A 25,059-nucleotide genomic window follows, 5' to 3' on the forward strand; every position below is an offset into this window, starting at 1 on the left:
CTATTAACAGGTACAAAAGATTTCAGTTTTATTCTGGGTATGTTAGGTTGGGGTTTGTTTGAAACTGTGTGTTTTTCACTATTAACAGGTACAAAAGATTTCAGTTTTATTCTGGGTATGTTAGGTTGGGGTTTGTTTGAAACTGTGTGTTTTTCACTATTAACAGGTACAAAAAGATTTCAGTTTTATTCTGGGTATGTTAGGTTGGGGTTTGTTTGAAACTGTGTGTTTTTCACTATTAACAGGTACAAAAAGATTTCAGTTTTATTCTGGGTATGTTAGGTTGGGGTTTGTTTGAAACTGTGTGTTTTTCACTATTACAAACAGATTTCAGTTTATTCTGGGTATGTTAAAGATTTGAAACTGTGTGTTTTTCACTATTAACAAAAGATTTCAGTTTATTCTGGGTATGTTAGGTTGGGGTTGTGTTTTTTGAAACTGTGTGTTTTTTTTTCACTATTAACAAAAGATTTCAGTTTTATTCTGGGTATGTTAGGTTGGGGTTTGTTTGAAACTGTGTGTTTTTCACTATTAACAGGTACAAAAAGATTTCAGTTTTATTCTGGGTATGTTAGGTTGGGGTTTGTTTGAAACTGTGTGTTTTTCACTATTAACAGGTAACAAAAAGATTTCAGTTTTATTCTGGGTATGTTAGGTTGGGGTTTGTTTGAAACTGTGTGTTTTTCACTATTAACAGGTACAAAAAGATTTCAGTTTTATTCTGGGTATGTTAGGTTGGGGTTTGTTTGAAACTGTGTGTTTTTCACTATTAACAGGTACAAAAAGATTTCAGTTTTATTCTGGGTATGTTAGGTTGGGGTTTGTTTGAAACTGTGTGTTTTTCACTATTAACAGGTACAAAAAGATTTCAGTTTTATTCTGGGTATGTTAGGTTGGGGTTTGTTTGAAACTGTGTGTTTTTCACTATTAACAGGTACAAAAAGATTTCAGTTTTATTCTGGGTATGTTAGGTTGGGGTTTGTTTGAAACTGTGTGTGTGTTTTTCACTATTAACAGGTACAAAAAGATTTCAGTTTTATTCTGGGTATGTTAGGTTGGGGTTTGTTTGAAACTGTGTGTTTTTCACTATTAACAGGTACAAAAAGATTTCAGTTTTATTCTGGGTATGTTAGGTTGGGGTTTGTTTGAAACTGTGTGTTTTTCACTATTAACAGGTACAAAAAGATTTCAGTTTTATTCTGGGTATGTTAGGTTGGGGTTTGTTTGAAACTGTGTGTTTTTCACTATTAACAGGTACAAAAAGATTTCAGTTTTATTCTGGGTATGTTAGGTTGGGGTTTGTTTGAAACTGTGTGTTTTTCACTATCAACAGGTACAAAAAGATTTCAGTTTTATTCTGGGTATGTTAGGTTGGGGTTTGTTTGAAACTGTGTGTTTTTCACTATTAACAGGTACAAAAAGATTTCAGTTTTATTCTGGGTATGTTAGGTTGGGGTTTGTTTGAAACTGTGTGTGTTTTTCACTATTAACAGGTACAAAAAGATTTCAGTTTTATTCTGGGTATGTTAGGTTGGGGTTTGTTTGAAACTGTGTGTTTTTCACTATTAACAGGTACAAAAAGATTTCAGTTTTATTCTGGGTATGTTAGGTTGGGGTTTGTTTGAAACTGTGTGTTTTTCACTATTAACAGGTACAAAAAGATTTCAGTTTTATTCTGGGTATGTTAGGTTGGGGTTTGTTTGAAACTGTGTGTTTTTCACTATTAACAGGTACAAAAAGATTTCAGTTTTATTCTGGGTATTTTCTCATTCTTAAAAAACATTAATAAAAGCAAACTTTAATATACACTCACAGATATTGCAATAAAGAAAACAGTTGTAAAATTAAAAGAGTTAAAAAATTTGTTCATGGTTGAAATTTAACCCATTCATACCCAACATTTCATAATGGACTGGTCAATTAAGTCTTTGATTTAGAAGACTCTAAACGTGTTTTCAGGGATGAATGTGCTATAGACACATTGTAGAAAAGTAGATGAAGCTAACTAGACTTGTTCAGGGTCACACAATCCCGTTCAGGTATATATAGGCCTGTAACATGTGCTTTCGCATGTAGAATTAAACAAACCATTTCCTTAACTTCAACACACACTTCAACACTTCATTTGATTCCATCGCTGTTCTCTTAACAAGACAAACAAATTGTTCTGTACTTGTATTGTACGTGTTAAACATTTCTAACTTCTTGTCTTTTTTGTTTTCAATAACATAGAAAAACCAAGAAAACCTATACTGGCATCATTGTACAGTAAAACCTTGATATACTGTCACTATTGTACAGTAAAACCTTGTTATACTGTCACCATTGTACAGTAAAACCTTGTTATACTGTCACTATTGTACAGTAAAACCTTGTTATACTGACACTATTGTACAGTAAAACCTTGTTATACTGACACCATTGTACAGTAAAACCTTGTTTATATTGTCACTATTGTACAGTAAAACCTTGTTGTACTGACACCATTGTACAGTAAAACTTTGCTGTACTGTCACCATTGTACAGTAAAACCTTGTTATACTGTCACTATTGTACTGTAAAACCTTGCTATACTGACACCATTGTACAGTAAAACCTTCTTATACTGTCACTATTGTACTGTAAAACCTTGCTATACTGACACACTATTGTACAGTAAAACCTTGTTTATACTGTCACTATTGTACAGTAAAACCTTGTTATACTGTCACTATTGTACAGTAAAACCTTGCTATACTGACACCATTGTACAGTAAAACCTTGCTATACTGACACCGTTGTACAGTAAAACCTTGCTATACTGTCATCATTGTACAGTAAAACCTTGTTATACTGTCACCATTGTACAGCAAAACCTTGTTATACTGTCACCATTGTACAGTAAAACCTTGTTATACTGTCACCATTGTACAATAAAACCTTGTTATACTGTCACCATTGTACAGTAAAACCTTGTTATACTGTCACTATTGTACAGTAAAACCTTGTTATACTGTCACCATTGTACAGTAAAACCTTGTTATACTCTCACCATTGTACAGCAAAACCTTGTTATATACTGACAATCATCGTACAATAAAACCTTGTTATACTGTCACCATTCTACAGTAAAACCTTGTTATACTGTCACTATTGTACAGTAAAACCTTGTTATACTGTCACTATTGTACAGTAAAACCTTGTTATACTGTCACTATTGTACAGTAAAACCTTGTTTATACTGTCACTATTGTACAGTAAAACCTTGTTATACTGTCAACATTGTACAGTAAAAACCTTTTATACTGACACCATTGTACACTAAAACCTTGTTATACTGACACCATTGTACAGTAAAACCTTGTTATACTGTCACCATTGTACACTAAAACCTTGTTATACTGTCACCATTGTACAGTAAAACCTTGTTATACTGTCACTATTGTACATTAAAACCTTGTTATACTGACACCATTGTACAGTAAAACCTTGTTATACTGTCACTATTGTACAGTAAAACCTTGTTATACTGTCACCATTGTACAGTAAAACCTTGTTATACTGTCACCATTGTACAGTAAAACCTTGTTATACTGTCACCATTGTACAGTAAAACCTTGTTATACTGTCACCATTGTACAGTAAAACCTTGTTATACTGTCACCATTGTACAGTAAAACCTTGTTATACTGTCACTATTGTACAGTAAAACCTTGTTATACTGTCACTATTGTACAGTAAAACCTTGTTATACTGTCACTATTGTACAGTAAAACCTTGTTATACTGTCACCATTGTACAGTAAAACCTTGTTATACTGTCACCATTGTACAGTAAAACCTTGTTATACTGACACCATTGTACAGTAAAACCTTGTTATACTGTCACCATTGTACAGTAAAACCTTGTTATACTGTCACTATTGTACAGTAAAACCTTGTTATACTGACACCATTGTACAGTAAAACCTTGTTATACTGTCACATTGTACAGTAAAACCTTGTTTATACTGTCACCATTGTACAGTAAAACCTTGTTATACTGTCACCATTGTACAGTAAAACCTTGTTATACTGTCACCATTGTACAGTAAAACCTTGTTATACTGTCACCATTGTACAGTAAAACCTTGTTATACTGTCACCATTGTACAGTAAAACCTTGTTATACTGTCACTATTGTACAGTAAAACCTTGTTATACTGTCACCATTGTACAGTAAAACCTTGTTATACTGTCACTATTGTACAGTAAAACCTTGTTATACTGTCACCATTGTACAGTAAAACCTTGTTATACTGTCACCATTGTACAGTAAAACCTTGTTATACTGACACCATTGTACAGTAAAACCTTGTTATACTGTCACCATTGTACACTAAAACCTTGTTATACTGTCACCATTGTACAGTAAAACCTTGTTATACTGTCACCTATTGTACAGTAAAACCTTGTTATACTGTCACATTGTACAGTAAAACCTTGTTATACTGTCACTATTGTACAGTAAAACCTTGTTATACTGTCACCATTGTACAGTAAAACCTTGTTATACTGTCACCATTGTACAGTAAAACCTTGTTATACTGACACCATTGTACAGTAAAACCTTGTTATACTGTCACCATTGTACAGTAAAACCTTGTTATACTGTCACCATTGTACAGTAAAACCTTGTTAGTTACATCACCATTGTACACTAAAACCTTGTTATACTGTCACCATTGTACAGTAAAACCTTGTTATACTGTCACTATTGTACAGTAAAACATTGTTATACTGTCACCATTGTACAGTAAAACCTTGTTATACTGTCACTATTGTACAATAAAACCTTGTTATACTGTCACCATTGTACAGTAAAACCTTGCTATACTGACACCATTGTACAGTAAAACCTTGTTATGCTGTCACCATTGTACAGTAAAACCTTGCTATACTGACACCATTGTACAGTAAAACCTTGTTATACTGTCACTATTGTACAGTAAAACCTTGTTATACTGACACCATTGTACAGTAAAACCTTGTTATACTGTCACCATTGTACAGTAAAACCTTGTTATACTGACACCATTGTACAGTAAAACCTTGTTATACTGTCACCATTGTACAGTAAAACCTTGTTATATACTGTCAACATTGTACAGTAAAACACCTTGCTATATACTGACACCATTGTGTACAGTAAAACCTTGTTATACTGACACCATTGTACAGTAAAACCTTGCTATACTGACACCATTGTAGAGTAAAACCTTGTTATACTGTCACCATTGTACAGTAAAACCTTGCTATACTGACACCATTGTACAGTAAAACCTTGTTATACTGACACCATTGTACAGTAAAACCTTGTTATACTGTCACCATTGTACAGTAAAACCTTGTTATACTGACACCATTGTACAGTAAAACCTTGTTATACTGTCACCATTGTACAGTAAAACCTTGTTATACTGTCACCATTGTACAGTAAAACCTTGTTATACTGTCACTATTGTACAATAAAACCTTGTTATACTGAACTGACACTATTGTACAGTAAAACCTGTGATATTATACTTCTTTCATTTGTACATCCATAAAGGAGTTGATTTGAATTGTTTGAGTAAGTTGAGTTGTTGAAGGGAATGAAGTGGGTTATATAAGCTAGTTCCTGTGGGATATTGAAGATAATTTAATCTTTTGATATACATTGTATAATTTACATTGTTACCTCAATATGGTGTTGTTTCCTTTGTAGCTGTGCTGATTCTGTTGCCATGGTAGCCAATATATGTAAACACATTAAGTATATCTCATCGACTATTGGTTTCATCCGAGAGCAGATATCTTCTCAACCTCAATTTCTAGAAATCCAGGTAAGTTTATAGACATTAGACATATCTTGTATGGAAATTCTCTAAAGAAACTAGGAAAATAGGAATATCCTTTGGTTAATCTATTTTTAAAAAAATATGGTTTTAATTACATGTACCATAAGGGTAGTGGACACAAAATTTTGCATGTTGATTTAAAAAGAAAGCTTTTAGAAAGTACTAAATTTCCTAAGAAAATGGAGTTAAGAATATAAATCACAACAGCTTTGGGGTAGGTTTGTTAGATATATTATAATCGTCTTCAAGTTTCGGCCTCTCGTGGCTTCTTCAGGACAACAAACATACATACATTTCTCAAGAAATACACTTCCTACTATTAAAAAAAATCATACAGTTTTAAAATAAAAAAAAAAAAAAACGGCCTGAAAATACATTCATTGAATATTATAATGGATAAAAGTTAATGGCAATTTTCACTTGTAAAAAGAAAAGAAATTATTCTTCTGGACATATGATTTTTGAATACCATAGATGTTGTTTAATTTTGATTTGTACAGGCATACAGCAAGGAACACCGTCATTACAAAATGGACACAATTTTCTGACCCCAGACTGGCCAAAGTGGGTGAAACTATATATAGCTAATATCACATGGTCAAATAATGATAGGCATTTGTTACAGGCATTTGTTAGGACAATTATCATATGTAATACAACTCTATACTAGACACTGTGGCCAAGTGGTTGAGATGTTCTGACATGGTTGGTGGTTTTTCTCTGGATACTCCGTCTTTCCTCCACTATATAGACCTGGCACGCCCTTAATGACCCATAATCAAACCAAACTGTACTTTGGAATATCACAACTCAGGAGTTTGGTGCCAAAATCTTGCTCCTGTTTTCTGTGGAAACCTAATAACCTGATACGAAGCAATCAATTATATCTGATCTATACAATCCTGCTACCAATTCCGGCCACGTATACTGGCCCCTCCTAATATCTGTACCGACATCGTTAGGTAAATTGAATATCACAGAGTTAGGATCCTGTTTGGAGAAAATTAGTTGTATAATGACCCGATCAGGGCTTCTGGTTTTGAAGATTATGACTCAAAATACCAGCTGCTTTTAAACTTTGTTTTTAATTTCTAAATAACTTTATAATATTTTTATGAAGTTTGTTTCTGATTTAATTTTGAGAATTTCTGGTGTAAACACTTCTGATTTAGCCAACAAATCCCGAGCTTAAATCTACATGTTCACTATATTAAAACTATCATTTGATGTGTCATTCTATTACAGATGTTTATTAGCATGGCATACAAAGTCCTTGGTCATGATTCCAAAAGTAAAAATTCAGACCATTCCTTCACTCTCTAATATATATTCTTTGTGAAGTATGTTATCACAAACCTATTGTAGCCTTAAAAGTAATTGTTGATTGTTGATTTCTGAAAAGTCCCTTCTCCTTGGAAATTTTATTGAATCTCAGTCAGGAATGTTCTGTAGTAGTAAATGAAAAAGTAAATATAACACAGACCTACACTTTCTTTTAGACTAAATTGTCATCATGTATGTCAATAAAATTTGTTGAAGTGGAAAAAAAGTCATCATTGAATATTAAAAAATGCTCTACTGTACCCCAAGTGAGTAGTAGAAACAGCCTCCAGATAGTTAACACATTTCCGGATTTGACAGTGTGACATTTTGTATGTACAGGTTGGTCACATCTCCCTTTTTTAGCTCACCTGGTCCGAAGGACCGAGGTGAGCTTATGGGATACCGCAGCGTCCGTCGTCCAGCGTTCGTCGTCCGTCAACAATCGACTTCTTCTCCATAACCGCTGGTCGGATTTCAACAAAATTTGACTGGTAGCATCCTTATGGGATACTAACTGAAAATTGTACAAATGATGGGGCTGATCACCCGGGGCCTGAGGGGCGGGGCCAAAAGGGGTCAATTTGGCTATTTCCATAAAACGACTTCTTCTCTGAAACCAAGCATGGGATAGCACCCATAATGCAATGGTAGCATCCTTATAGGGTGGGGATTCAAAATTGTACAAATGATGGGGCTGACCCCCCGGGGGCCTGAGGGGCGGGGTCAAATGGGGTCAATTTGGCTATTTCCATAAAACGACTTCTTCTCTGAAACTAAGCAAGATATAGCACTCATAATGCAATGGTAGTATCGTTATAGGGTAGGGATTCAAAATTGTACAAATGATGCGGCTGACCCCCGGGGGGCCTGAGGGGCGGGGTCAAAAGGGGTCAATAATTTGGCTATTTTCATATAAACGACTTCTTCTCTGAAACCAAGCATGGGATAGCACCCATAATGCAATGGTAGCATCCTTATAGGGTGGGGATTCAAAATTGTACAAATAATGGGGCTGACCTCCCGGGGGCCTGAGGGGCGGGATCAAAAGGGGCCAATTTGGCTATTTCCATAGAAATGACTTCTTCTCTGAAACTAAGCATGGTATAGCACCCATAATGCAATGGTAGCATCCTTATAGGGTGGGGATTCAAAACTGTGCAAATGATAGGGCTGACCCCCCACCCCCCACCCCCCCTGGGGGCTTGAGGGGCGGGGTCGAAAGGGGTCAATTTGGCTTTTTCCATATAAATGACTTCTTCTCTGCAACTAAGCGTGGTATAGCACCCATAATGCAATGGTAGCATCCTTATAGGGTGGGGATTCCAAATTGTGCAAATGATGGGGCTGACCCCCTGGGGGCCTGAGGGGCGGGGTTAAAAGGGACCAATTTGGCTATTTTCATATAAACGACCTCTTCTCTGAAATTAAGCATGGTATAGCACCCATAATACAATGGTAGCATCCTTATATTGTGGGGATTCAAAATTGTGCAAATGATAGGGCTGACCCCCGGGGGCCTGAGGGGCGGGGTCAAAAGTGGTCAATTTCCATATAAATGACTTTTTCTCTGCAACTTAACATGGGATTACGCTCATAATGCAATGGTTACATCCTTATAGGGTTTGGATTCAAAATTTTGCAAATGATGGGGCTGACCCCCCAGGGGCCTGAAGGGTGGAGTCAAAAGGGGTTAATTTAGCTATTTCCATATAAACGACTTCTTCTCTGCAACTAAGAATGGAAGAGCACTTATAATGCAATGGTAGTATATAGGGTTGGGATTTGAAATTGTACAAATGATAGGGCTGACCCCCAGGGCCTTAGACTGCAATAGATACGAGGTCAAAAAGGTCAATTAGGCTGCTACTTTCATATAAATTACTTTGTCTCTGAACCTATGTATTGGATAGCATATTTGTATGGTATCAATAGCATCATTGTATGGTTGTGATTCAAAATTAAACTTTGGGAGTCAAGTTTGCTTATTTTTCTAATTGTCAGAGTCTTGTGATAATTACTAACAAAAAACCAGGTGAGCGATACAGGCCCTCTGGGCCTCTTGTTGACAGTGTGACATTTTGTATGTACAAGATGTTAAGTCCATCCCATTTTTGACAGTGAGACATTGTTTTGTATGTACAGGATGGTACGAGTCCATCCCAGATCCTGAGCCATTCCCAGGACACCAGTAGGAACGTTACAGCCCTGGACAAGGAACTTACACTCCTCAATACACAGTTACAAAAGGTACATAAAATCATTGACTGTAAATAAAATCACACAGTTACAAAAGGTACATAAAATCATTGACTGTAAATAAACTCAAAGTCTAAAGGCAAAATCATCTACTGTAATCAAACTTTCTTCCACTTGTGCTTTATTTTGGTGAACTTTGCTATCAAGGTAATTAATTTTGTGAAAACTCATCTCTGCAATGGATGTCATCAACAATGATTTTTAAAGGTGAAAGAAAGTTTGTTAACAGGATGCTCTTGTACTTATCCTGTGAGATCTCTGTATTATATACTCTATTTTAGTATTGAATCCTGACTATGATTGATTGGTGTAGTGGTGGCATAGTGGTAAAGGTGTCTGATATTTGATCACTAGCATCTATCTCTGAGTTATTAATTTGGGGCTTAAGAAATGATGTTGAATCAGAAAAGTGCTAATACACTTGTATATGGTATTACCACCCCCCCCCCCCTCCCTCAGCATTATATATAGTTTTCTGCTAATAAACTTTAAAGAGTAGTATACATGTGGACCACCTATGAGAGGGAACTGGTATTTTATATGATGAGCAATAAATCTACTTGTATATCGTCATATAACCTTAAAACACCAGCACAGCATTGTATCTAATAAGTGTTAATTCATTCACCCCTGACAATTCATAATGAACTCTACCAGTCTTTGAATTAGAAGGGTCCAAATGTGTCCTCAGGGATAAATGGGTTAATTCTCAAACACCTATTTAATACATCAAACACCTGCATGGTCTATTGTTTGCAGTAGATAAAAGGAATATTAACATGCACTGTTCTGTAAGGAAACAATATGTACATGTACATCCATGTTTTTTATTTGATCTATTTATTAATAAACATCTTTATTACCATCATATAAAATGAGCAAGTGTGACCTTTTCTGTGATGTAGTATGATAAACATCTGTTTTCTATAGTCATTAAATTGGATTTATTTATGTTTAATCCTGTGCTGGTGGTCTCAGGGTTTTTTTTCCACTTTTTTTTTATTTTATTCTAGAAAAATAATCTTCGTTTTACTATATCTGTAAAAACAGGGTTTAATGTAGTTAAAATGAATCTTCAAACGCTTTTGTTTTATTTAATTAAATTCAACACCCTATATAGAGGTGATTTTTCAGACTTAGATATTATGTAATTTTGGAGAGATTAAAAGGAATTTTAAATGTATTCTACATGGTGGTCCTGACTATCAAGTGTATTCACCCTAATAGTGTGCTAATAAAATCACAAAATATGCTGGATTTAATAAACTCATGGTGTTGGGACTTATGATAGATAACTTCAGTGATGTGTATCAACTAAAAAATATTCACTCCATAAGCTGGTAATCAAAATATTATCATAGTTCAATATTCTTTTTACTTGTTTTATCAAGTAACAATGTTGTTATCCATCTTCTGTCAAGGTTTGGAAGAAATAAAACCAGTGATTTTTTAAACATTTTCTGTATATAAACAACCAACATTTTCATATTACCAAACTTCACCCTATACATAAAAATCATATAAACAAAATGCACTATGATACATGTATTGTTAAATAGAATTTACATATGTATTCAAGGCCTTTCTTAAAATGGCACTTTCTTTCTTTTCATAATTTATTTTTGGTGATATTTTTAATTTGTGATGAGATAAGAATGATGCTCATAGATTACCTAAAACAGTATCACACATCCAAAAGTTCTATTGCATTTGTACATCTGTTTCATTTGTACATATGTTAAAATTTGCTGGCAAATCATTTCTGAGAAAACTCCCAAAAAATAAATTGATGATTTAGATAAGATAAATACATTGATAAATAATATATACTGATGCCTGTATTAACAAGATTTACATATTTCTGTACGGTATATTTGTAAAACTGCACATATAACAGAACTTTTGAAGGGCAGTGTAAGGTTGATGTGGTTAGTAATGTTGTTATTTTTCAAACTAATTTATTCTTAACTTAAAATGGCAAAATATTCAGCAAAATTGTATCAAATGAAATCACGGTCATTCAAATGCTTGAAGAGCTTACAACATCTGTCATGAATCAAGTGACTGCATGAAAACATGAGTTGCATTCTTTACCATTATCCAGATTTCAATATAACCAAGAAGAAGGACAATGAATATGTGTGAATTGGGATTATATTTCATTTCAAATTGAACAGCATTTCAATAAATTAAACCAATTTCAAAATTTGTCTGTTCCACTGTATGAAATAATAAGCACTCAAATACATGATCATTTCACAATAACTACAATGGTAGTGTAAAAATTGAATGAAGTTACTTATCATTACACTAGACATATGAAGTTATGTAGTTCTGTTGGAACAAAAAGCAATAATGAAGTTCGATCTCAACATGATAATATTTAAAGCCAATATCTCCGTTAAATGGTGGTTTGGACAATTTACCGTGTCTGCCCCAGGTGGGATTGATATAGCGAGCGGTGTGTAGCGTATGGTCTATCACCGTCTGGCTGTCCATCATCAGATGGATTATTCCCTCAAAGTCTTTAACTCTATCTCTACAGACAAGAAACCAAGAGTTTTCCCGACTCTGATGGATAGCTTATGGTGATGCACCGATTTGGGTGTAATTTCGGAGGGGAATAAAAATTACAGTTTGACAGGCATTCAATCAGAAAAGTTCAAAGGCATTCTCTAAACATCGTTTTTGTTTGGTTGGCTTTACACCCTCTTAACAGAAATAACAATTTTACAGAAATTCTTCCAAAAGTTAAAGCTGATAATTATAGGAAGATAGATTTGAATAGAATATATGGTAAGTAATGATCAGTACATTGTGGATCAAAAGAATTTTCTGTCTTGTATTTAAAATTTGCCTTCATTGCCCCATACTGTCCCATCATGTCCCATTTTCTTCTTTAAAACATTTCTAGTTTGGTTACTTTAATGAGAGATTTAATAAATTACCACATTGACCAAGGTCAAACTAGTAAAAATATATGTAATGCATTTTTATATGAAATCTGGATGCAGTGTGACAGGAGATAAAAAATGGAAATCTTACTTATGATAAAACAATTAAATAAGATTTAATAGCAAGTTAAAAACAATTGCACTAAACTGATATCTTTATCCATTCTAGTTTGTTAATAAAATGACTTTGACCAAAGTCACAGGGTTTGTAACCCCAAACTTCTAACCAATGGAATTGAATGTAACATATAAAATTGAATTGTTTCCAGGTTGTGGAGTCAGGACAGTACACGCCTCCAGATAAAGTGAAGGCCAAGAGGAAAAGGAAATCCAGGTTGAACCTGAGACGAGTGTTTGTGATAGGACTATGTGTAGGATCCGTAGGAATGGTGGTATGGAAGAGATCCTCCATACAGGAACTGTGTACTAATTTCTTAAATACAGATATTTCTTGATAGCACCACATCTATTTCAAGTTAGACAGGAAGTTGATGAAAACTGGTTTGTGTCCAGTATTACACCACACACCTTATTAGGATGTGGTCAGTTGGTCAGTGTAAAGATAAGGCCAGTGTCCAGTTGGTATTGTAAGTAAGACCAAATGTGCTGAGACAATAATTGAAGAAAAGCTTCATTTGGACCCCTTGTTTAAATACTTCATTGTATTCTGTCATCAGTGACTTTGGTTGAACATTTATATCCTGGAAAGGAATCATGCATGATTCAAGAGAAAATTATAAAAAATGCTGCCTTTACAGTATACTGAACATATGCTCACTGCATTTAGTTTACAAATTTGTTGATATTGTAATGTTTATATTCCTTTGTCTCAGGTTACATATACCACATATTGTGTGACCATTGAAATGTTACGGTGTATCATTACCATGCAAAGCATCTGTCTGACTTTGATTGAGAATTGTCAGTGAGCTGTAATAGTGACTCATTGATATAGATTTTTATCACATAATTTGCTAGGGCTCATGTTCAAAGAATGATTAGATGAATCACAGTTTAACGACAATGTTCACATCAAGGTGAAAACATTTCTTTTAATACTGACTTAACAGTTTATAGTAAGATTCTTAAAACTTCATTGGTATAGGCTTTGCAGCAAGTGAAAAATGAAAATTTCACTAATCAAGTGATTAAGCTAATAGAACAACCAAGCCCTGATACCCAGTGATTTGGCTCATGTAATATTTTTGCATGTGTCACTAGTGTAATATGAGCTGAAGTGGTTTCCATTGGCTGTGCCAGTCAGAAAAATCACTGTGACCTAATGGTTTGACATCAGTAGAAAATGACAAGATGTCAGAAGTTGAGGATGTTGTGATAAAATGGCAGCCTCCACTGTATTTTAGAAACATATTTTGTCGTTCAAATTCCTCAAAATGTAGATGGTTGTTATGTTATTTAATGAGTTACAGCCTACTACTGAGCCTAGTATCCACAATTTTATCTTGGATAACTGTGACAACAGTTGTTTTAACAGACCATTCCAAGAGAACAATAACTGTAACTTGACAGATCAAAGCACAGTTGTGTTTATCGTTCTGTTGCTTTACCTTTTCTGTCTAAAATAGTATTTTGATAGATGAATTAAATACGCCTTTACCCGATGGATAGATTATTAACATGGATTGACAAAAGATTGGGTTGTGAGCAAACAATTTATTAAATTAAACACTGTTTTCTCTTTTTTTAAATTTTGAAACATTGTTTTCATCATTTTTTTCCTATCTAGACCTTTAAAGTATTTTTTTCTATCGCCAATTTAAACTGTAAAACAAGCTATACCAGATCTTGGCACATTTTCAATAATTGTTTTATGTGGTATGTAATATTATAATGTCATGACACCATGACAGTAATACAATGATGCCAATATGATGGTGTAAATTTCTACACAGTAACCTTGTCTCATCTTGTATCTTGCGGTTAGCTGTCAAACATTCGGCAAGTCTCTACTCTTGGTTTAAAGTTATATGTGCCGTAACTGGCCGAAAATAAATTTTGACATGTTATATTTTCTTCTGTAATCTATTGAAAACAATAGGTTTAATGAATAAAACCGAGAAAATCATTCAAATGGACAGACAAACATATATGATGCCTTATAAGCATAAGTTAAAACACATATATAACTAATGCCCAGTAAAATTTTTGTTGTTATGCCACATGTATGTGTAAATGGAAGCATACATGAATTGTATAAATCACTTTACAATTAATAACAGTACTGTACAAATGTTAAATGAAATTGTAGACAACTTCGCATTACTCATTGATGCAGATGTAAAAATAATTATTTTTGGCAATACTGCTGAACTTATTTTGGCAGTACTGCCAAATATCATTTTCAGCTCCTATTTGTATTTGTAAAATTAAAACTTACACATTGAAAGTATTGTTATTCTCAAAATATTGGTAACTTTTGGTGATGAATAACCTATTAAAAGCCTTCTTGATTTAATTGTAAGTCAGAAAATACAGCACATATAACTTAAGATTTCCCTTTGGACCCAAAAGGATTTAATTGTAAGTCAGCACATATAACTTAAGATTTCCCTTTGGACCCAAAAGGATTTTGAGATAATGTTCACCCTATTAAGAGATATTCAATTGTTATAAATTGTTTTTTTTATTATTTTGTGTTATAACCTTAATATTTGTGATATGCAAATTTGATTTTATATTTGACATTATTGAAAAGATAATGTCAAGGTCTCCTAAACAAACATACATATGTATAATCAGTATTGCCTAAGATATACTCAAATACTGTGTGTTTCAAGGTTTTCCATGGCTTTATCGTCTAGGTACTGAGGTTTGACTGTGTGTATGTAGGTGAGTTTGAGTGAGAGAAAATGTAGACAGACATGTTGGTAGAATTTTTTTTTTGTTTAAAGGGGAATGGAAGCAAAACTTATTCTAAATCATAGTACGCGAAAAAGTGCAAATCAGCCAATTAGGAATTATGATTGACAGCATGGTTAATCATGCACCATATCTTTGTTTTCTGTAGAAACTTTAACCATGTGTTCATTCATCTAAAGCCTATGTAATCAGATTGTGTATAATTTATTATCATTGTTACAATAATTATCGCTTCAAATTGATATTTCATATGAATTATGCTTTAAACAATGATCCTGTTCAACTCTAACCTGTGTACATTGTGTATACATGTATGTAGAATTTTAGTGGAACCTAACATGCCTAATGTAAAGTTAACTGCAGTCAAACCTGTCCTAGGGACCACCTCTGCATAAAGAATGCCACTTTCCTGGAGTCCAAACTGACCTGGTTTGACTTGTGTATATTGAGACAATTTTTTGTCCCTTGTGTGGTCATTATTGACGTGCTCACTGTAATGTAACTCAATCCCATTACTAACAACAATGACTACACAAATATACATTGAATGCACCATGTCTTTTAATTGCAAATATCTTATAGTTTGTAGTCATCGTTCAAAAAACATTGAAATGACATACTGGAATGTTGATATTTTAGAACTCCCAGAAAGCGTGAATTAATAACTCACATTTCTAGTAAGTACAAGGTTTATGCAAATGATGTACATTCCACTTTCATTTCCTTTATGCACTTCCAATCACAATGTGCTAATGGCAGCGGCTACAAGAATTTGTGTTCTTTTTTCAGCAACCATTATTTCATTTTCATTTTCATTTAAACGCTACGAAATATGATTTGATGTGTCTTCTTTGAGTTTAGCATCACGTCTAACTAGGTCCTCCATAAGATTTCCGATTCACCTAAAAAATATTTTTTCAAGTGTTCAATCATAGTAACGGCCATAAGTCTTGCCATATGATTAAGTGTCGTAAAAAAGATTTTGCCTTACGTTAGTAACTGTAAGCTAAGTTCCTAGGTTGTAACTTTGACGTCCACATTTAAGCTTTTTGAGCAAGTATTCAAATCCATCGCTGCAGCATCAGTCAAATTTTTTATTCATGATATGTATGAATGTGTTAGAGGTGAACACAAGGTCCAAACACTTTTCCATCTGTTTTAGAAATATAGGTCGTGGAGCAACCTGATTAAGACATATCCTTATTCCTTTTTGTCACAGTATGAACACCCATTTAACTTCTATATATGCTCATTTTGCAACCAAGAATAAAATGACTACAGACGCGAAACGCATTTTAAAAAACTCTGCAAACTAGGGTTTGAAAGCAGTGATTTGATTGAACAATCTAAAAGGTCACCAGAACGTGACCTCTGCAGGATGTTGTCAGATCCTCTCTGAACGGAGTGAGAATAAAGGATCTGATTTTAATTTGACTAGGACTCGACAGTTAAACTGAGAGTGAAAATTATTTCTATGATCATAGACAACCAAATAATTAAATGATTCAACCAAAGTTTTGTTGAATATACTGTGAACCAGCTTATTTTCGCGGCGATTTATTTCCGCGTCTTCAGGCCAAACAACATTTTCAGGACGATTATATTCGCGATTACGATTGTTCTGCTGTAACAGGGCCCAGTTTCACGAACACTCCTTAACTCTAAGGAATTTCTTTGCTTAGATTTCCTCATAGAAAAAGCATTACAAAAGTTTAGTTAAAAATCTGAAGGAGCCTTTCTTAAATTCGGTATTGTTTTCCTATAGGGAATTGTAATTCTAGGGATTCCTTGACTTTAAGGAATGCTCGTGAAACTGGACCCTGCATTTAGAACATTTCTATGGCTAGTATTTTTTGCGGATTCTAACAGCTAGCGATATACGCCAAACTTAATTGCACCCGAAAACTAGTTGGTTTACAGTATTTGCGTTTGATGTGCGCTGTAAAGACCATGGATGCGGAGAGGGAGAGAAAGAAATATGTATGTGTATGATTAATTTGAAATAACCAAGAATAAACTGTACATTTTATATTAATCATGATTAATTGTCCTCACTACTATGAAATTGATTTTCATGTGGTTGTGCCAAATAAAAGAATAAAGTTTTTATTTTTGTTGAATAAAATGTTTTCTGTTTTATTTTATCATTATCAATACATGTATGATGTGACATCGTTGATATTTTGTGAAGAATGTTTACTTACCAAAGTTCCAGGTCATGGCATTTTAGTTTGGTTCCAATTCGCTGGTCGCTGAAGACTGGAAATACAGTTGGAAAAATCAGATTTAATCGACATTCCGCCTCATCATTGGTATTTGCTTATCTGGTTCAAAATTAGGGAAGTTCAGAAATAACTCGAAATTGCAATTAAGACAATCAAATTTTATAATTAAGTGACGAAAAATGTTATTGAAGTGTCGATCGTAAGAGAAATGTAAAATGCTTGTGACATTAGATCGTTAGAAGGATATGTTAACATGCTAAAACATTTTCAAAAATATGCTCATGTATGATGAACATGCCAAAAACCGATGACACTTTTGTAAAAAAAAAACAACTTTTATCCGATATTTTAAGTAAAAAAAAGAATAAATAGTAACACGACCGCTTTCGTCATGAATGATTTTGAAAATCTTGACACTTGCCCCCGATTCTTGGCATATGCATTTACACGAGCATACCTCGGTCTCGGACACACCTTATATGCAATACACGTATCATAAGGAATATTTTACTCATGAAACTAATGATTATTTGTTAATACATTGAACTTTCAAGTATAATTTTATAGTTAAATCTATGTTGTGTATATATTTTATCAGTGTTTGTAACACATTTCATTTATATATTGATATGAGAAAACTATCAAGTCGGGTTATCAATTAATCGGTTATATATTTGAAGTCGAATAAAATTGTTCTGACCGACATATATGATTAAACGGGAGATTAACTTCCGGATGTCTGTGTCATCTTGAAATGTCAACGATTCTTGATATCAAAGGAAATCACACATTGTATCTTTATATTATTTAAGTGAAAGTGGTAGCTAACTTTTGTCCTAGGATCACGTATTCAGGGGACGTCGTCCTTAAAAGACTTTGTCTGTTTAGACGTTTAGCAAAATCAACCAACCAATACGGGAATATAACTCTCTCATATGTGTATATGAAGTATAAGGATATTCTAGCCGAAGGTCACAAAATTCTGTAAAAATTTATTGCTACCAAGGGTTTACAACATTTTTGTGATCTCGATGGTAGAATAACCCTATCCTTCATATTCAAATATGAATATTTTTTTCTTTCACACCTCGAAGTTTTATTGCAATTTTACAACTGTGATAACCCGCATATTGAAAAATAAGTTTGAAGTCAATTTTCCATACATGAAAACTACGTGATATTTTCAACGCAAATCTCGTTGCTTGCATCTTTGTATAGTAAATGGTAAAATTTTACCGTGAAAATAGTAATTCTGTTGAAGCTGTGACGTCACAAGGTTGTATTTCACGAGTAGAAATGTAATACTGCCTCAGGCGACATGATTGTATTGCATTAGACAAGCAGTATTATACCCATAGGTATGAAAGAATACATTGTGTAACGTAGTAGCGGATATAAAGTTAGATATTACTCTATTAGCCAGACAGATACATTGCATCAAAAAGGGACATGGTATTATACTAGGCATTGCTAACCTGAACTTTCCTTTCCCTTTCTTCCACCATAATTGTGGACCATTTCTTTGTTTTTGGTTTCTCTTTATGTTTTTGCTAATACGCGGCTATTTGAGAAATTCACGCGGAAACATAAGTATATGGAGCAAGATTGAATTTACAATAGATTACTAAAGAGTATGTTACAGAATCATTTTGGGAAATAGTTACACGGCTGCCTCTGTGGTGTGTTCTCAGATTGTGACATTTTTCGTTTTCGTTTCATCTCAACAATCTCCCAACTTTTGTATTTATTTGTGCTATTTACCCCTTTGTTATTAGATCTACCTATTCTCTCTCCTTGAGAATCATTTCTATTTAACCATCGTGTATCTTCACGGATAAAGATGAAACGCTGATTGTTTCCAAAACTGGAGATTCCACATGCTAAGAAATGTCATCAAGGCTCCTGCCAGACATATTTTGTTTTGTACTTAATTCGTTAAGGTGTGGCATCCTCCAAAGTAAAACTGGTTCCTGAAGGATTCTGACTTATAATCAAAGCGGGTTTATGACATCATTCCTATTCCTCAATCTTCTTCAACGTCTACTTACAAGCCTTGCCGCACCTAGCTTATACTCCCCCGAGACGTTGAAGGTAAGCTTAGTATGCTGTTATACGCTAGAAGTCCTAGTATTCTTTGTTGAGGTAGTCAAAAACGTAAGAACTAAACGTTCGTCAGGTGCTAGAGTATATCGTAGGTAAACTATCCAGACGTTAACATGCATTCATACACATTGCTGAACACATCCGACCATCAAGTAACGATTTTCTTTTGGAGTCTTTCTCGCATTGATTACTATAACTGTGTAGACCACGGCCATACAAACGGAAAATTACATCTGGCTCAAATATTGATGAAATCCTATGTTTTGTGACCAAGTGTTTATAGCTTGACGTGACCTAGCGGTCTATGAGTTTTAAATAGTAGTTTATGAACATAATTATGCTGGCTAAAACGTGAATATGTTAAATATCATTTTATATTGGTCCTGAAATTTGAGACACTTTGTGACTGCACAACACTTTTCATCGCCCTAGATTGATTCTTTTCCAAAATAATGTATCTATTTTTTGTTATCTAACTTTTACACGGCGCCATTTGCTCAGTGAAACATGAAGACATTACAGGGACATAACCCTTTGTTTGATACAGCTGCAGTTCTTGATTAACTCCCCGATCTTGTCTGTTGTCTTTTAAAACGATTACCTGTAATACATTACCTGTTATGTATCAGTTGCTGTGTGCCTGTCATTTGTTTTGATGTCTCTATAGAGGACGATGATATGCTTCCTCATTTGTTCCTGTTGTTGAGTTTCATTATTGACAATAAATCCTACACCAAGGATGCTTTTGTTTATACGGTTGGACTGATTGACCCGTTGGTAAAAGGACGTATGAGGGTTTTGTCCACGATCATCTGAAAATAAAATAAAAACTAGATCTGTCATTAATTCATAAAAGAACAACTAGATCTAACCAGTCAAACTGTATAATTGTGCCTTCTTAAAGGAACATTAATTCAAAATCAAATCAAATGTGATTGAACAAAGGCAAGTATCAATTTATAAATTATAGACCAGCGTAGAGACGCTCAGAAAACGTCATGGATAAATTAAGTTAAAAAAGCAAACATATTTGTGAATATCGCTTGTTGGTATTGTTTTATAGGAAAACTAGCATCGTAGGTTGTTTATTGTGATTAATTTGCCACAGGAAATAAAGAAAGTAATAAGAAAGAAAAGTAGATAAATAAATAAAATTAAATCAACACACACAAAGAAAAGAAAATCATGAATCTGCATTTTAACTAATGTATCAACATAGTCTCCAGAATTCTTTGCAATTTAAACCCTGTTTTTCAAAACAGGTGTCTGTTAGCGAGGAAAGGAGTTTTTTTTTAAATAACTATTACCTTACTAAAATTAAGAAAATGAATACAAAAAATCAAGATTTTATTCCAATGTGCTATTTTACCTATAAACAAAGTCTTTAAAATTCTTTATAATTTAACCTTTGTTCTTTAACAAGTGGCAGCTAGCTATAGGATTTGAAATGGAAATTACCACCACAGTAAGTTAACATATATCCTAAAGACTATAATGCACATTTCACATGTGTCCGTAGCTATATTAATGAGAATTGTATCCCAATACCCCTAAAGTATGCCAATACCCGACTACAAGTATGCTCGAATATGTAGTTGCCAGGTACTATATTGGCACTTAACCCTGGCTTTAATGTATATTACTTAATCTTTATGTCCAGCCGCGGTACCTCACTTCTCCGACACCCTATATACCAGAATTTATCTCAATAGCCTCACGTAACACACCTATCTCTCAAATCTCTCCGTTTTTTATAGTCTTGTAGCTATTATCAAGATGTTGTTTTATTTTATTAGATTTTAACACGATTTTGACGAATGCATTTAAACTCTTAGAATAAATGACTATGCACTGCTTCAGACTAAAAAATGATGAAAAGGCCTCTATTTGCTAGGAATAGCAAAGCAGTTTTGGACATTAGTCATAAACAGAGGTTTGAGATAAAGAGAGTTGTGGAGTTGTGTTGCAAACAGGAGCCATCTATATGTCAAACATGGATTTAGCTGGGATGCTAACAAGGAATGAGAATTTGTTTCCAAATTTTTGAAGGAAAAAAAGTTACTTAAATTGATTTTGTTCATCAGTAGAATTGATGTTTATAAGAAATCTTGTGGCTAAAGACTCGCATGATTTGACAAATTGAGTAGGTAAATATATTACTGCTACACTTTCTCGTGTGTTTGATATATTTGAATAAGCGAGAGTATACACTCATGTAAAGGAATAGTATTTCATTAAATTCCAATATCGTGAAACAGTAATAGACAGGGTTAGAAAATTTAATGGCAGGGTTAGAAAAATTATAGGAATGGTACGAAAAGTTATAGGAAGTGTGAGAAAAGTTACAGGAATGGTTAGAAAGTTATAGGAATGGTTAGAAAAGTTATATGAATGGTTAGAAAAGTTATAGGAAGTGTAAGAAAAGTTAAAGGAATGGTAAGATGAGTTATAGAAAGGATTTGAACAGTTATAGGAATGGTAAGAAAAAATAAAGGAATGGTAAGAAAAATTAAAGGAATGGTTAGAAAAGTTAAAGGATTGGTTAGAACAGTTGTAGGAATGGTAAGAACAGTTATAGGCAGGGTTAGAAAAGTTAAAGGAATGGTTAGAACAGTTGTAGGAAGGATAAGAACAGTTATAGGAATGGTTAGAACAGTCATAGGCAGGGTAAGAATTTTTAGGCAGGGTAAGAAAAGTTTTAGGTAGGGTTAGAACAGTATGGTAGTTATAGGAAAGGTTAGAACAGTTATAGGAAGGGTTAGAACAGTTATAAGCAGGGTGATAGGAAAAGTTTATAGGTAAGTTAAAAATTTATAGGCAGGGGAAACTTAGAAAAAATTACAGGAATGGCGGTAGAAATTTAGTGGTTAGAACAGTTATAGGTAAGGTTAGAAATTATAGGCATTTAGTTAGAAGCAGAACAGTTTAGGGTTAAATATTAGAGGTAAGAAAAGTTATAGGAAGGATTAGAACAGTTATAGGCTGGGTTAGAAAAGTTAAAGGAATGGTTAGAACAGTTGTAGGCAGGGTAAGAAAAGTTATAGGAAGGATTAGAACAGTTATAGACAGGTTAGAAAAGAAAAAAAAATATTTTCCGTAGCCTTAGTTAAATAGTATTTCCTGGGCAGTTGATTTTGGGTGCTGAAACAAGGTCCGCAGTTATTTAAGGATGCCATACGACACTTACATCTAGGTTAATTACACGAGTACTATCAACTTTTAGTTAGAAGTGGAATAAAGATGATGACAGAGGCGACACACGTTTTCATTATATCGAATTGGAAACAAAATGTACACATCTGTTGTTAATTCCTTCTTCAGAGATTGGTGTATGAGTCGAATAAGATAATGTCTCATAAGGGTGATGGTAGGAATGTAACTTTCCCGAAATGGAAAATTGACAGTTGGAGAAATCATTGTAAAAACTTAAGTGAACGAGAAGGAATTTACCCTTAATAATCCTCTCTGATGATGTTTCATTCTCGTTAAAATTTCGTTTCAACCCTGATCAAAGACTTTTTGTGATTAAAAAAATATTTAAAAAAATATAATTATTGGAAGTAAGTTGTTCATAAGACATATATGGAAAACATTAGACTTATGTTGTTTGTAGAATTTTTTTTTAATATTCCCTGTTGATAAAAAATGCCTAAAATTTTATCGGGACAGTAAATCAAGCGCACTATCACCCAATATTTATGCCGGTTTTAGAACCGACCACTTTTGTTTTGCGTTTAAGTTACAAACATTTGGAAATTTTGTTATCAAAACTTTTTGTATGAAACGTTGAATCTGTCAAAAGTTCTGAAAATCGGGATACTTTAATCTTCAAAATTCAGAAGCTAGAGATAACATGCCGATATTCTGAGCAAATGAATTGTTTGACTGTGTGTTATTATCATTTTAAATAAACATTTTTTTTTCAATTATGTTAACAAATTTAGTTATCAGATAACTAATTTGGAAGATATTGATTTCGTTTTTCGTGTGCATGGTCAAAACAGTGAAATTTCGGTAAAAATCCACATAGTGTCAAATAGTGAACCTTGGTCCACTATAGTTCAAAAACAAGCACACTACCATATGATTTTTAGTCCGTTTTCAACATAGGTATGAACTGATACCTTAAACACATTTTAACATTAATACCTTTTTACATTGTTGTCAGTAATGTAATGAAGGAACAAATATATTAAAATGTATATCAGAATAAATAACTGAAACAGGAAGATGCGTATAGATTGTTTTCTACTATATTGATGAGTTGGGGAAATACACTTATATAATATAATGTTATGTGTACTGTTGACATGTTTTGTTGGGAAAAAAATTGTACAATATCAGATTTGTGTGGAAATAAGCTTGACCTGATGTCAAAACTTTTTGCTTCTTTTTGCAATAAAATTTATTGAAATTGAACTGATATCTAAAAATATCTATATTATGTAGAAGAAAAAAAGTTAGTTCAAAGAAATTTTTGACTTTTAACCTGAGAGGTTCATAACAAAACAAGTCATTAGAGGACACAGTATGTTAAAATTAGTTTTCCAATCGTCTGTTAGAAGTGAATAAATTTAATCACAATTTTTCTTCTTTTAAATATTTTCGGCCTTTTGGTAATCATCAGGTACCTTGAAACAAAAAACAGCTACAAGTAGAATCCATCTTGAACTTCTTGATATGATGCGGTAGTTACAACGTTATATCAAAAGTTAAAGATGGATTTTACGTAAATGGTTTTTGTTTCCTTACACCTGAGGATTTGTAAAAAGAAGAGTCATTTATACTGTCTAATTCAATAATATACTGTTATTTGAAATTATGAATATCATCTGATATGTAGCTTTTACGGTTTCTGGTGGGTTTTTGGTATTACTATTATTTGCTCTGGGTTTTTTTTTGTTTTTTTTCCCCTATTATTTCCCTGGTTTTTTTTTCCTTCTTAGTTTTATAATTTCTATTATACCATTTTTTGTATGTTACATTAATTGCTGATTTTGTTCCCTGATGTCAATTGGAACCGTCAAATCTAGAACTTAATGCAATTATAAAATGGTGTGGAATAATCATACATGATTTACTGAAATTTTCTTATTGAAATTATGACGTTGATAATGAAACATACATGTGTAGATTTAAATTCAAATCAGTTTTATTGTAATTATGGTGTTTCAGCCACCGTACGAAAAGTCTTTTTGCCTTTCTCTTTATATATAGGTAGTGACGGAGGAGGAGTAAAACAAACCAAATTCTGGATATTGATTCACGAATAAACACCTTAGATCGCTAAAGGTAAGTAAAAGTAGTCCACTCCACAGTGGACTTTACTTAGTGTCATGAATGTACACCAAAAAAGGCGAATTTTCTTCTAAATTTTTAACCATTTGAAAATGCTTCTTATTTTACTTATTTTTTGTGCTAAGTAATTGCACCAAAGGAACTAAATTATTTTATGTTATTT

General features: G+C 33.4%; 1 protein-coding gene across 1 annotated transcript in view; it reads left to right on the forward strand.

Moving 5' to 3' along the window:
* Nucleotides 1-14,666, forward strand: part of LOC138336630 (ankyrin repeat, SAM and basic leucine zipper domain-containing protein 1-like) — a 36,336-nt gene extending 21,670 nt beyond the window's left edge. The window contains exons 10-12 of the mRNA XM_069286153.1: nucleotides 5,725-5,842; nucleotides 9,323-9,427; nucleotides 12,660-14,666. Of these exons, the coding sequence (XP_069142254.1) occupies nucleotides 5,725-5,842; nucleotides 9,323-9,427; nucleotides 12,660-12,845 (409 nt within the window). The 3' untranslated portion in view covers nucleotides 12,846-14,666. The remainder of the gene's footprint in view (nucleotides 1-5,724; nucleotides 5,843-9,322; nucleotides 9,428-12,659) is intronic.
* Nucleotides 14,667-25,059: the final 10,393 nt, after the last annotated feature.

This window comes from Argopecten irradians, chromosome 12 (genome assembly GCF_041381155.1).
Source record: "Argopecten irradians isolate NY chromosome 12, Ai_NY, whole genome shotgun sequence".
In the NCBI taxonomy this organism is placed as follows: Eukaryota; Metazoa; Mollusca; class Bivalvia; order Pectinida; family Pectinidae; genus Argopecten; species Argopecten irradians.